At 41.8% G+C, this 14,404-nt stretch overlaps 1 protein-coding gene across 1 annotated transcript in view; it reads left to right on the top strand.

Moving 5' to 3' along the window:
• Positions 1 to 1,967, top strand: part of CACNG3 (calcium voltage-gated channel auxiliary subunit gamma 3) — a 38,349-nt gene extending 36,382 nt beyond the window's left edge. The window contains exon 4 of the mRNA XM_030212772.1: positions 1,462 to 1,967. Within this exon, the coding sequence (XP_030068632.1) occupies positions 1,462 to 1,967 (506 nt within the window). The remainder of the gene's footprint in view (positions 1 to 1,461) is intronic.
• Positions 1,968 to 14,404: the final 12,437 nt, after the last annotated feature.

Here is a 14,404-nt window from a genome sequence, read left to right as displayed (position 1 = left end):
CCTTATGGAATGCTACAGGCTGCCATGTGCCCATTTACACCAGCTACTGACCTGCCCACGTGGGCATGCGTACATTTCTGCTGGTATTCCTTAATGGAACCTGTGTGCCCAGATGCTATTATAGAAATGATGTCATCCACGCTGTATAAGGGCGCCAAAAATGCTCTTTAACTGGAGACTTTGTGTCCAAAAGATTTTGTACAGAAGTAACACAGAGAGACTTGAAAACACAACATAACCTTATTGGGCCAGAACATTTCCCCAGGAACACCTTAGAGTTATCAGTAGGAAGACCAGCCCTCCCATGTAAATCGCTAAGGTCTGGAGTCAGCTGCTTGCTACATCCCTAAGGGCTAAAGAGCAATGGTCCAGGAAAGGAGGAGAAAACGTAATCTAGGGTTCACATATTCTTTTGATGAAGAATGACCCTACTCGGCTGAGTTTTGGCAGTAGCCTTCATCAGGGATCTACAGACATAAATTCAAAAAACAATTAAAATCATGTATACAATAAAACAATACATATATAACAAAATTAATTAAAATGAAATGAAACCAACCATCAGATATTACCAGCACAGTCTTCAATGTAAACTCTATGGGACATAGGTCTTTACACAATCCCCCTGCAAAGGAAATGACAACACAGCCTGGGGATACAATGGTGGATGGTTTTATTTGATTTCTTTTGGATTTTTTTTAAATTTATGTTTGTAGATCCCTGATGAAAGCTACTGCCAAAATTCAGTCAAGTAGGGTCATTCTTTAATAAAAGTTTCTGTGAACCCTGAGTTTTCTCCTTTTTTCCTGGACCACCACTACTGTTCTTTGGACCTTTGCTTGACCTTGTGGAAGTTTTCTCTTTTTCTCTTCCCTATACCCAGAGGTATAAAGCCATCGCTGAGGGCTCTGTGGGAAAATGCGTGTATTCAGGTCAGCAGTTTTCAATCAGTCATGTCACCACTCTTTACCCACATAATGCCTTGAAAATTGCCAAGTACCTGGACATACGTGTTTCTTTCTTATGTTCAACATGTAAAGAGTTTCAGACATAAAAGGAAGTTACATCAATGCCAGGCAGACGTCTGTGGTCTGGGTCCCATAAATCGCAAAAGCAGATCAGGATCAAGGCTGTTTCCTACAGTGGCCAGTCTGGGTGTCAGGTACTTTCTTGGATAAACAGGAAACTTTTCAGTAAGGTATCTAGGTGCAAAGTTACACAGTCACTTCCTGAATATTCAAAGAGAAAAGTGCCTGTGTATTTTACACCTGCTGTATTTAAAAGGGGAGCTTCATGTGTCTGAATGTATTTTAGCCACTCTAGGAGGCTCCACTGCTTAGATCCCTTTGCCAAGTGGCTGCAAGGTGTGTTCTTTTCACTTTTTGTGACAGTAGTTCCCTGCTTTATAATTGAGGAATTGTGTCTGTTGTGTGCGCACTGAACACTCCTTTTCTCCTCTAGGGTTAAGTAACATCATTGGCATCATTGTTTACATCTCGGCAAATACTGGAGATCCGGGGCAAAGTGACTCCAAGAAAAGCAACTATTCCTATGGCTGGTCCTTCTACTTCGGGGCGCTGTCCTTTATCATTGCTGAGATTGTGGGGGTCATCGCAGTGCACATGTACATTGAAAGACACCGGCAGGCCAGAGCTAAGGGCCGCTTACATCTCTTTAAGAAGTCCACCTTTGCCCATATTCCCAGCTATCGATATCACTTCCGCCACAAGTCCAGCTCCCGGTCTACAGATCCCAGGTCCAGAGGTGTTTCTCCTATCAGCAAAGGCTTCAGTACACTTCCTCCCTCCAGTATCCCTCTATACACCCTGACAAGAGACCCCTCCAAAGTCACCATGGGGGCACTGCTCAACTCTGAGAGGGAGCTGCAGATGCACGCGACTCTCCCTAAAGACTTAAAGGAGGTTTTACATGGAAACTCAGCCAACAGGCGAACCACACCCGTCTAAGCACAGTTCTGCCGCCGTGTCCACGTAGAGAAGTGGGCTCATTCCTCTTTCATACCAACCTTTTTCACCCGAAGGCCGGGACAGACTTTTATCCAACAGAATGAGGACGACGCCGTGTGCTCCTCTGCGGGGGTTTTAATACATTCCGGGTACTGTTTTGTCATTACCATCATTTACATAGCACAGTGCTTCGCAAACCGGTTGCAGAGGCAGCACCAACTGCCCAGGTTTTCAGGGTATCTGCAATAAATATGCAGGAGATGAATTTGCATGCAGAGGAAGCAGTGTCTTCACATCTCTCTCTTGCAGAGATCCTGAAAAGCTGTGTTCTGGCAGGACAGGGTTGAGAAGCACAGAATCACGTGATGGACAGTAGAGGTAGGCCAAGAAGATGCCCAACAAGAGACAAGCCTGAAGCTGAGAGTTAAGATGCAAGAACATGACGGCGCAGGTATGAAGTAGGAGACTTTGTTTGCATTTTTTTAATTTGCCTACTAACCAGATGCTCCATTGGAAACCAGTGCTGTCCAGACCAAGGTCAGGTCCCTGTTCAGCAACTAAGTCCTTGACCCCACTGAAGGTCGCTACTGTCTGTCAGCCAGTGTACAGCAGTCAGGTGAGGCCGCAGGGCAGTGCCCAGTGCTCTTTCCAGGCTTTTATCAATGTTCTGAAAGCTATGTAGTGTGATGGCTTGACTATCCAGCCTTCCAAAGTCCAAGACAGAGAGAAGGGTTTTCCATCAACACCAGTTCTCTGACCTGCTGTTTTTAAAACATTTATAAACTCCTAGGAATGAAACTACTACCCACTCAAGGCAGCGTATAAACACATGAAAATACAGATAATAATATTTTAATATCACTTTAAAAAATACTTTTCTCAACTCACTTTGCTACAGTTCTAATCCCTAACCTACCACATAAGCCTCCATCCATTACCCTCTTCAGACCAGCCCAAGTCATCGACATGTCCTCTCCTCTTTCATCAACCCACCAAAATCAGTGGCTGCAATTTCCAGCTTACTCTATCTTTAAAGAACAGAAAAGCCTCAACGTTTTTTTTCTAAATGGCAGAATTCCTCTCAAACTGATATGGCAATTTGTTCCATAACGTAGGTGCTGCAACAGAGAAAGCACTAGATCTTACAAATTCACTGCCGGACCACCCTCAAGTCCTCTTGTGAGGAGCACAATACCCAACCAGGGCTAAGGCTTGGTTGTTTCAGCAGGTATTTGGATGAGCTGATTTGCGATACTATGGTCTTTTGAGTAAGGTTTTAATGGGGGATCTTTTTCATGTATTTGTGGTTTATTTATTCTTTAAAGATTGTTTTTATGCTTCAGTTTTATTCTAAGTTGTGTGTATTATGAAATTGCTGTAACTCACCTTGGACCGCCATTGGTAAGATGGAAGTTAAGTATGACTAAACAAAATAAAAAATACAGTCTTAACCACAAAACTAAAAGGCTGACTTAACAGCCCTAGAAGTCCTGATGTTGGTCTGTATTTATTTTCTCATCTGTACGGCACAGGGCTCTTTCATGCCGTTCTGGGACTAATGGGCTCAGAAAAGTCTGCTTTTGTTTCAAGGGCACTATCTTTGGATTTTTGCACTATTTGTAATAAATCACGATGATGTGAACTCTTGAACACAGGAAATATCAATGAAAACCACTTGCCCCCTTCCCCAGCTTCTCCCTCCTTTTCAGGTCTCTGGCATTGTTTTAAATTACTGAGCGGTGCCATCTGTGCCCACCACTGGCTGCATGGCTTGGGTGGCACTGTCTGGGAAAGTTGACACTTCTTATCTCCAGGAAGCCAAACTCTTGTACCATCTGAAGGGAAGAAATTGGCTTCAGATTACATGATTGGTTACATTCAAAGCGCATCCTCAGCTATCCAGTGTCTTCTTTGAGAGGCTCTGGATTTTGATGGTGAAATTTGATTATTATGTATTCAATTTATTATCAGGTTGAGTAATAAGATATATATGCAGCAGGGCAGAAAAGGGAAAACTGCTACGCTGCCTAGCTATTTATTGGGATTTATTAACCACCATTATGAAGAGATTCACCCAAGGCAGTGTACAGCAGGTATAGTTTAACATAAAATTTACAATTTTGTTAACAGCATAACAATAGTAAAATAACTAAAAATAAACATAAATACAATAAATGAGATAAACTTGAAAACAATAAATTGAAACCTAATAATAGAACAACCATGAAACAGTATCAAAAATATACACATTTAACAGCACTAGAATTCAGGTACCAGAGATATAATACAATGTTAGCATAACAGTTATTTATTTAGTTATTTATTTACTTCATTTATATTCCACCTTTAACCAAGGCGGGTGACAATAGTTACATACATAGTCTTAAACATGTATTAATTGCTAAGCACACGACACTAAGATATGATCAAAAAAGATGGTCCAGACAAAAAAACAAACAAACAAGAGGCAATCAGGTAAGTCTTCATGTAGCCAGAAAGGCTTTCACAAACAGATGTGTTTTTAGCAGCTGCTTGAATTGTTGAATGTCTGCACATGATCTCAGGTATCCGGGTAAAGCATTCCATAAGAATGGGGCAGCGATAGAGAAGGCCCACAGTTTTATCTCTGCGTGATTGTATGCTTTAGCGGAAGGTAAACAGAGCTGATGGGATTACTTGAATTTTAGTGCTCGTTTTGGTTTATATGATTGCAGGGTATTTTGAAAGTAGACTGGAACACTCCCAAATATATGTTGAGTCAATACCAGAGTCTTGAATTGAAATTCTGTATGTTACAGGAAGGTGGTGTCATTTTTTTTAGTGTTGGAGTAATTTGTTCAGACCTTGAGATTCCAGTGATCAATCATACTGTTGCATTTTCGATGACCTGCAGAGCTTGGATTCGGGATGATGATATTCCCAGGAATAGAGAATTACAGTAATCAATCGTCAGTACCAAGCTCTGTACAATTGTCCGAAAATCATATGGTGTTACCATATCTTTCAGATTGCTCAACACACAAAGCTGAAAAAAAGAGGCAGAGATCACATTGTCTATGTGTTTTTGCTTAGTTAGATTAGTGTCTAGGAAGGCTCCCAAATTATAGACAAAAGGCTTCATGATCACTTTGTCTCCCTGATATTCAAACATTGCTGGTAGAGATGGATCCAGAGTCCTACCTACATATATTATTTCTGTCTTCGCAACATTAAAGACATCTTAGCTTGTCCCATCCAATCAACAATTTTGTCAAAAATATTCCTCAGTTGTACAGTTAAATCTTGATCATGTTTGTTAACAGGGATAATGAATTGTACATCATCTGTGCATATTCTATACAATATGTGTAATTCTCAGAAAACATCCCCTAGGGGTGCCATAAAGAAGTTAAACAGTGCTGCCGAGAGGGCTGAGCCTTGTGGTACACCAAGTGTGATTGGAAAGCTAGTGGAAACTGTGTCTTGTACTTTAACATGAAATCTTCTTCTTTGCAAGTATGAGAGAAACCAATGCCAAAATCTGACAGCTTGTTGAGTAGGAGCTGTTGGTCAATAATGTCAAATGTTGATGCAATATCAAGTATGATAATGCAGAAATTAATGTACTGGTCCATTGCAATCCTTAATTCAGCAGCAAACATTTCACACTATGGTTTGGTCTAAAACCATATTGACATTAATTTAACAAACGATTTTCTTCTACGAACTCCACTAGTTGGTGCCACAGTTTTCTCAATAATTTTTGCTAACAATGGTAGAACTGAGATTGGTCTGCAATTATTTATTATTCTTACATCCAGTGATGATTTTTTTAATAATGGTTTAACAGTCGCCTCTTTAATTGAGTCCACTACTAAACCTTCTTGCAGAGATTTGTTCACTAGATTTTTCAAAAAAGGAGCAATTATCTCTGGCATTGATCTAAATCTTGAGCTCTTCACCAGTTCCTCTATCATGGTTTCATCTACCATGTGAAATGAATTCCACACATGGTCCACTACTTCTTCTTTCAATATGGGCAAAGCTAAATTATCAGATTCTGGATTTGATATTTTTCTATTGAGTTTCTGATTTAGCCAAATTGCATAATCCTGAGGGTTGACATATTGAGTTAACTCATCTTTCCTTCCCTCTACTAAGTATTTCACTGTATAAAATAGTTCTCTAGGTTTATTTATGGAAGCTTTAATCTTATCTTTGAAGTGCGTACTCCTTTCTTTGTCACGCGAATCACCTATGTTCAACCAATTTAATCCCATATGTCTCCAAGGCATCATTGTTTTTTTTTATTTCTTTCATATTCCCTCTGCAGCTCTTAGATCTTTTCTTACTTATTTTAGTGCTGGTGTAAGTCAACAACAGGTCTCTCCTGAGCTCTTAGCTTTTACGTCTTTTTTGGTGCTACTTGGTCTAAGGCTTCTGTTAATGATTTTGTAGATTGATCAACCATACAATTTTGACTCTTGTCTATATTGACTGATAATTTATCTGCTAGACAAGCTTTGAGATCTGCCAGCTCAAATTTGGACCTTGTCTGTAGCATTGTGACTTATCTGTCTTTCTTACCCTTTAAATTTTTCATTGAGAATTCAAACATTACTAGAGTGTGATCAGACCATGCAACATCTTGAATGACGGGGGATACAATCAGGGATTGAAATAAAGCAGGTGATAAATATAGTAAATCTAACATGTAACCTGCTGAGTGTGTTAAGTCTTTCACAGTTTGTCTAAATAGCAGTTGTTCTAATATTAGCTTCCATGATCTTTGTTGTGGTGATAACTCATCGGCAGACAGTTCATCTGGTACATTAAAATCACCTAATATGCATACTTTCTGGAGGTCAATTGGTGAATTCGATAGAAATTCTAAGAATGGAGAGCAATCAGCGGTTATGTTTCCTGGAGGACAATAGAATAAGCAAAAGGCTATAGATGTGCATTCTATAACTAAGAATTCTGCAAATTCGGATGATGAATTCTGCACATTCTGCACAGCGCAGTTTAAGAGGCAATTTTTTTTAACTCCTCCTCCTCTTTTGTTGGATCTGCAGGACCGTTCCCATCTGTATTCTTTAGGGCAACATCGTCTAACTACTACTAAGTCAGATTTTAATAGCCATGATTCTGTCACACAAAACACGTCGCAGTTCTGCTGAACAACTGGGTCGTGTATCAATATGGTCTTATTAGGAACAGACCTAGCATTTAGTAAGCCTGCTTTTAAATCTGAAGTTTCATCTATGTGAATCTTCACGTATTTTAAGGCTGGCGTAACACCAGATGGTTTTTTTAATGATATTTACGTATATTAGGAAGAGATCTAATACGGCCTTTGTTCAAGATGACCTCAGTAGGCTTGTAAAACACATTTTGAGATATAGGAGAGGAAGAGAGAAAAAGTTATGTCCCACAGTTGGCCTTCAGCAGGGATGCACCCTCTTTGGTGGCTGGTCTGTGCGGTATGGAGGAGAGTGGATTGCCTACGACCTGCTCCGGGTTACATGCTTTGCTGAGGGGGTTGTTGTTGAGAAGCAACAACCAGGATCAGGGGAATGGCTTTGCACTGTCAGAGATCCATCCGCAGGTCTCCAAAGGCAGCGATGCTGCTGATTCAGCCTGGGGAAAGATTTTGATGTGGGCCATGAGATGAGAAATAAGTCGCTCCTGTTCGTCAGGGTGAACTCTCTCTGTATCAAAACCAGCCTCCCCATCAAATCAATGCTTGGATCGTTCCTCTGTTACTGCTCACTAAAGCCTTGCAGCTGTTCCTGCCACCATTAGCAATGTTGCGCTTTCACCTAAAGAGTCCTTTTTACTAAGCTGGGATAGGTACTAAGATGCGCCTTACGCAGCTTAAAATGGTGCACTGTGGAATACCCTCTGAGATCGCAGGACAGCACAAGAGTAGAGAAGGGCAATGGCCAGAGCCTGGAGAGGTATTATCAATGTGGAAAGGAGGTGATAATGCTCTGTAAGGCTCATTGATCATTAGACCTTAGAGCACTGCATCTGGTAATATCGCCACAAGGATATTATTACTAATTAATGTTAGCTAATCTTTTGATAACATACTGTTAAATGTAAATCGCTTAGAACTTGTTGGTAAAGCGGGTTCTAAATGCCAAATTCAACTAAATTAAGTGGTCCGAGAAGGGCTACCATAATAGTGCAGGGTCTGTAACAAAAGCCTTATGGGATGAGACTTATTGACCTAGATATGTAGACCCTGCAGAAGAAGAGAGAGAAGAGATATTCAAATACTCAGTGCTATAAGTAAGGAGTTTATGATTAACATGAATTGTGAAGGGGGGAGGAACTCAAGCAAGGCCAGCTCAATGATTCCACTAACCAGGAGGTCACCTACGATGAAGCTTCCAGGGGGAGACAAAGAGCAGCTGCAAAACAACAGCCAGACAGCTCAAAGAACCATCAACACGTACTTTCCCCTGGATAAATAGCTTTTTATTTGCTTTTGGAAATTGCCCTTGTGTATGCATTTACAAAACAAAGTTTAATATTCAATTATGTTCCATTTTGTAACCTAACTTGATGTTGTTTTTCGAAAGGAGGTATATTAAATCCAATAAACCATAAACCATTTAAATGTGAGATGTCCACCTCTGCATAGGCGGTGGAATGGAGTGGGTCGCTGGGGCAATGGCCTGACCAATATTTTGACAAAGATGAAGATAATCTCCACTGAAGGAAAAACACAGAGCAGAAATGGCTGAGCAAACAGAGATGTGGACCACAGATCCAAATGGAAAGTAAGTTGAGAGAAATTATATTATAATATGGAGTTGGGGGGGGGAATCCCTGAGTATATGTGAATGAAGGCTTATAATGCTAGCCCCCAGCCCTGCTTCTGATTCACCTGGAAGCCCAAAGGAGCAGAAGGAAACTGCTCCCCCCCCCCAAAAAAAAACAACCCAAAACATTGTGCATGTTAAAGTTGCATGCCGGGGCATTAAGCAGACACTTGTAAAGTTTATTTTGATGGAATACAATAATTATCATTCTCAGCAGCTGCTACTACTAACAAAAGAGCCCTGGGCTTGAATAAGAAATATTTTGTAGCATGTGAGCTGCCACGAATCTGTGTCTGGGAATGAGTATAATAGCAGGAACTCATTAAAAAAAGTAACACTGTAAATCAGATCGTCTTTCACTTCAGCTGGGTGAATACATAATTTCTTCACATGCTGCCAAGCGCTAGAGCTGTCAGAGAGCAGGTGCTATCAAACCAGTTCCCTCTCAGATGGGGGCAATCATCTTCCAAAGCACAATTTAAAAGAAAAAATTTTAAAAAAATAGCAAAACATTACTGAAAATGTGTCAGAACCTTTTTTTAAGCTCTGGGCTGTTGATATAGAGCTCAGGGGCTTGGAGCTACTTTCATGAAAGTCTGACTTCACTTTATCAGAAACAGTTTTCCATTCCCATTTGAAAGTATCGTTTGAGTCTCAACAGAGCCAGGAACATTTAAACCCCTTGAGGCCCAGCGCTCACTCTTGCTGCCTGTGACTACTACTTATCATTTCTATAGCGCTACTAGACGTACGCAGCGCTGTACACTTGAACATGAAGAGACAGTCCCTGCTCGACAGAGCTTACAATCTAATTAGGACAGACAAACAGGACAAACAAGGGATAAGGACAAAGAGTAGCAAGATTCCGGAATCCCAAAGAGTAGCAAGATTCTGTGCGGAATCCTAAAGAGTAGCAACATTCCGGAACCCAAAGAATAGCAAGATTCCGGAATCCTAAAGACTACTACTACTACTACTACTTATCATTTCTATAGCTCTACTAGACGTACGCAGCGCTGTACACTTGAACATGAAGAGACAGTCCCTGCTCCACACAGCTTACAATCTAATTAGGACAGACAAACAGGACAAACAAGGGATAAGGACAAAGAGTAGCAAGATTCCGGAATCCCAAAGAGTAGCAAGATTCTGTGTAGAATTCAAAGAGTAGCAAGATTCTGTGCAGAATCTCAAAGAGTAGCAAGATTCCGGAATCCCAAAGACTACTACTACTATTTATCATTTGTATAGCACCACTAGACGTACGCAGCGCTGTACACTTGAACATGAAGAGACAGTCCCTGCTCGACAGAGCTTACAATCTAATTAGGACAGACAAACAGGACAAACAAGGGATAAGGACAAAGAGTAACAAGGTTCCGGAATCCCAAAGAGTAGCAAGATTCTGTGTAGAATTCAAAGAGTAGCAAGATTCTGTGCAGAATCTCAAAGAGTAGCAAGATTCCGGAATCCCAAAGACTACTACTACTACTACTACTTATCATTTCTATAGCTCTACTAGACGTACGCAGCGCTGTACACTTGAACATGAAGAGACAGTCCCTGCTCCACACAGCTTACAATCTAATTAGGACAGACAAACAGGACAAACAAGGGATAAGGACAAAGAGTAGCAAGATTCCGGAATCCCAAAGAGTACTACTACTACTTATCATTTCTATAGCACTACTAGACATATGCAGCACTGTACACTTGAACATGAAGAGACAGTCCCTGCTCCACACAGCTTACAATCTAATTAGGACAGACAAACAGGACAAACAAAAGATAAGGGAATATTAAAGTGAAGATGATAAAATAAGGGTTCTGAACAAGTGAATAAGGGTGTTTAATCTCTTCAACTCAAGCAAGGTAAACTCCACAAACAAATCTGACTTTCAGAACTTGCACGATCAATATTTATAAGATATAGATATATTTGCATACTTGGCTAACCTCAAAGCCGGATGTTAGGATTAAAATTCACTATTACTGATTTAACTATCACTAACAAACAGGGTTGATTCTTCCATTAGGCAAAAATATGAGGCTGCCTAGAGCATTGCAACAGGGCTTCAAAAGAATTGGTCCGTTCATCCCTTACTGCAAAGTGGTGCCAGAAATATAGTGTGGCAATCACGTCCTTCTTCCTAATTATACCCCTGACCACATGACCCTAAACAGATAAATAAGTTATGTGGCCAGTGGCGTAGCCAAGGGTGGGCCCACATAGGGCTCAGGCCCACCCAACAGTAGTATACGTTTAGCGGTAGCTGGTGGGGATCCCAGTCTTTGCCAGCTGAAGACTTCCCCCTGATGGTAACGAAAATGCTGCTCTCCACGATACTGGCACCTATGCATGCTCAGTTTTCAGCGCATGTCTGCTGCAGACTGCCAAGGTGGAGAGAAGCATTTTTCCACCAGCTGAGATATTTTTTTGGTGGGGTGGAGAACACTTGGTGCCCACCCACTTCTTGCCTAGGCCCACCCAAAATCTGCTGTCTGGCTACGCCCCTGATGTGGAGGAAGATGCAGCAGTGGCGGTGCAGCAAACAGCCACACGATTGTACTGACTTTTTTCCTTATTTGCTGATCTAATTTTTTTAAGAGGTCTTTTTCTCTTCTCCCTATATATTCTGCTGCTTCTCAGTCATTCTTTTGACTCTTACAAACGCTTCCCCCAAGTTTAATGATGGATGTTTAAGTTCATATTTCAAAAACATTTTGCATAATTGGACAAACTACACTGTGAAATAAGCCTGGAGGCCTATGATAGCTCTCAATCTATTTCTATGAGGCCCGTTCCTCCTTCAGCTTGGAGAATGTTCAGTCTTCGCAAAAAAAAAAAAAGGGGGGATCCTTACAAATTCCAGAAGGGTGAAAGTGAGGAAAGTTCCAAATGACCAAGGCAAACAAGGAATACAAGCGCCCAAGAGTTTATTTGCCAAAATATACTGATAGAAAGACCCTACACGGGCCGTGTTTCGGCATAAAACCTTCCTCAGGGGTCATAGCAGTGCAAATTAAGTAAGCTTCAGAGACTATGTGGGGAAAAGCCCTAAAAGTGCTGGAACAATATGTTCTGTAAGGCATGGCAACTGAATGTCACCACGAAAAATGATTTTCCTCATTTCCACCCTTGTTGGTGCTGAATGTACAGTCTTGGGATACACTGAGTCCTTCTAAATGAACTTAAGGGTTAACAGGATTTTTTTCAAGATCCTTAAGAGGGGCAGCCTACAAGTCCAAAACCGAACCCTAGGCTGTATGAGAGTGTGAGAATAGCCAACTGCTTAATGTATCTTAATTGGAGTGTAAATTTTAAGGGGCTCAGATGTTAACTTCAGAACTTTTAGTAGAGGAACCGTACTGGGCAGACTTGTACAGTCTGTGCCCTGAGAATGACAAGGACAAATCAAACTCGGGTATAAAGTCTCATATACCACGAAAAATGAGTTTATCTTGTTGGACAGACTGGATGGACCGTTCAGGTCTTTATCTGCCGTCATTTACTATGTTACTCTTTGGGGTTCTACATGGAATGTTGCTACTAATTGGGATTCCGGAATCTTGTAACTCTTTAGGATTCCAGAATCTTCAGAACTTTTAGTACAAGAACAGTGCTGGGCAGACTTCTAGGGTCTACGCCCTGATCATGACTGAATAGATATATAGATGGGCTGGAGTGTAAATTTTAAGGGGCTCAGACGTTAACTTCAGAACTTTTAGTAGAGGAACCATACTGGGCAGACTTGTACGGTCTGTGCCCTGAGAATGACAAGGACAAATCAAACTCGGGTATAAAGTATCACATACCATGTAGAATGAGTTTATCTTGTTGGGCAGACTGGATAGACCGTTCAGGTCTTTATCTGCCTTCATTTACTATGTTACTCTTTGGGGTTCTACATGGAATGTTGCTACTAATTGTGATTCCAGAATCTTGTAACTCTTTAGTACAAGAAGAGTGCTGGGCAGACTTCTACGGTCTGTGCCCTGAGAATGACAAGGACAAATCAAACTCAGGTATAAAGTATCACGTACCATGTAAAATGAGTTTATCTTGTTGGGCAGACTGGATGGACCGCTCAGGTCTCTATCTGCCATCATTTACTATGTTACTATGTAATACATTTTTCAACATCAGTTTTAACCTCCTGTAGCATACTGCCACCACACCTTCTTCCATGAAGCTCCCAGGTTTAAAAAAAAAAAACCTTGTCCCAGCATGAGAAGTTTCCTTTTCTGCCAGCAGGGAAAAAGCAGCATCTTATCAAACCTAAATCCAGACTACCTACCTCCTCTGCCAGCTTCATTGCACAGGAACCCCCAGCTGGTGGGAGGGGATAGCACTGAAGGAGGGGTAGAGAAAGATGAGTCCATAGTATTGCTAATTACTAAATTCTGCCAGTGGGCATGATAGGTCTAACACACATGGCTCACGCTAAGCGTTAATTTCTGCCTACCAGCCATAACCTACCACCACTGATCCTGCCCCTCATGGAAACATAGAAACACGATGACAGGTAAGAGCCAAATGGCCCATCCACAGCAACCACTATCTCCTCATTTCCCCGAGAGATCCCACATGCCTGTCCTACAATTTCTTCAATTCAGACACCGTCTTGTCTTCACCACCTCCACCGGGAGGTGATTCCACGCATCCACCAACCTTCCTGTAAAAAGGTATTTCCTTAGATTACTCCTGAGCCTATAACCAAAAGAGCATAAGTATTGCCACTCTGGGACAGACCGAAGGTCCATCAAGCCCAGTATCCTGTTTCCAACAGTGGCCAAGCCAGGTTACAAGTACCTGGCAAGACTTCATCCTATGCCCTCTCATTCCAGCGTTTTCCTTCAATTGCAAGAGGCTCACCTCCTTACACTAATGCTTGCTGGGGCTATTCTTTGAACTACTGTTACAGCTCACTATCCCACTGGCAGGACCATTCATGTGGCTCACCACCATCCCTCACCTCATTCCTGCCACTACAGCTAATGAAATTCCTAAAGTTTTCCCACCTGCCAGCACAGAAGCAGCAGAACTGTGCTTTCAAAACACAGACATGCTGGTGGTGCAGGGCAGCTTCACATAAACTGAGCTAAAGGGTGACTTGAGAGGGAAATAGGATGAAAAGAGGAGAAAGGAGAACCTGAAGGGGGTCAGTGGTAAGTGGAGTAGATGACAGGTACAGGCTGGAAGGATGGCGAAGACTGGAGAGGAGATGGTGTATTCAGGCACTGCATCCTGTCGAGGTAGCCATGGTAACCGTACTCTGCCTTTCAGCCCAGCACGTTGGAGTGTCACCATAGTAACTGTACGAGGGGTGCGTAGGCGGGGTGTGGCACATCGTGGTGTGGTGTGGCCTGGCATGTGAAGCTGCGTACACAGTTTGCTTGGTGCTCCTGGGACAGTCTTGTCATGATGGAGATTTCCAACCTTCTGCTGCAGATCCTTTATGGACGTTGTCCCCAGATGCACCGTTTCTCCATGAGCAGCCACAGAGGAACCTGTGGCAAAATACGCACCAGACTTTGGATACCCTACTGTCTCAACCCAGCTCCACTCCCAGAGTTCAGTACAAAAGAACCAGTGTGAAAATATGCACCAGTCTTCTAGACACC

The sequence above is a fragment of the Microcaecilia unicolor genome, chromosome 8 (assembly GCF_901765095.1).
Source record: "Microcaecilia unicolor chromosome 8, aMicUni1.1, whole genome shotgun sequence".
In the NCBI taxonomy this organism is placed as follows: domain Eukaryota; kingdom Metazoa; phylum Chordata; class Amphibia; order Gymnophiona; family Siphonopidae; genus Microcaecilia; species Microcaecilia unicolor.
This window is presented reverse-complemented; position numbering and strand designations above follow the sequence as displayed.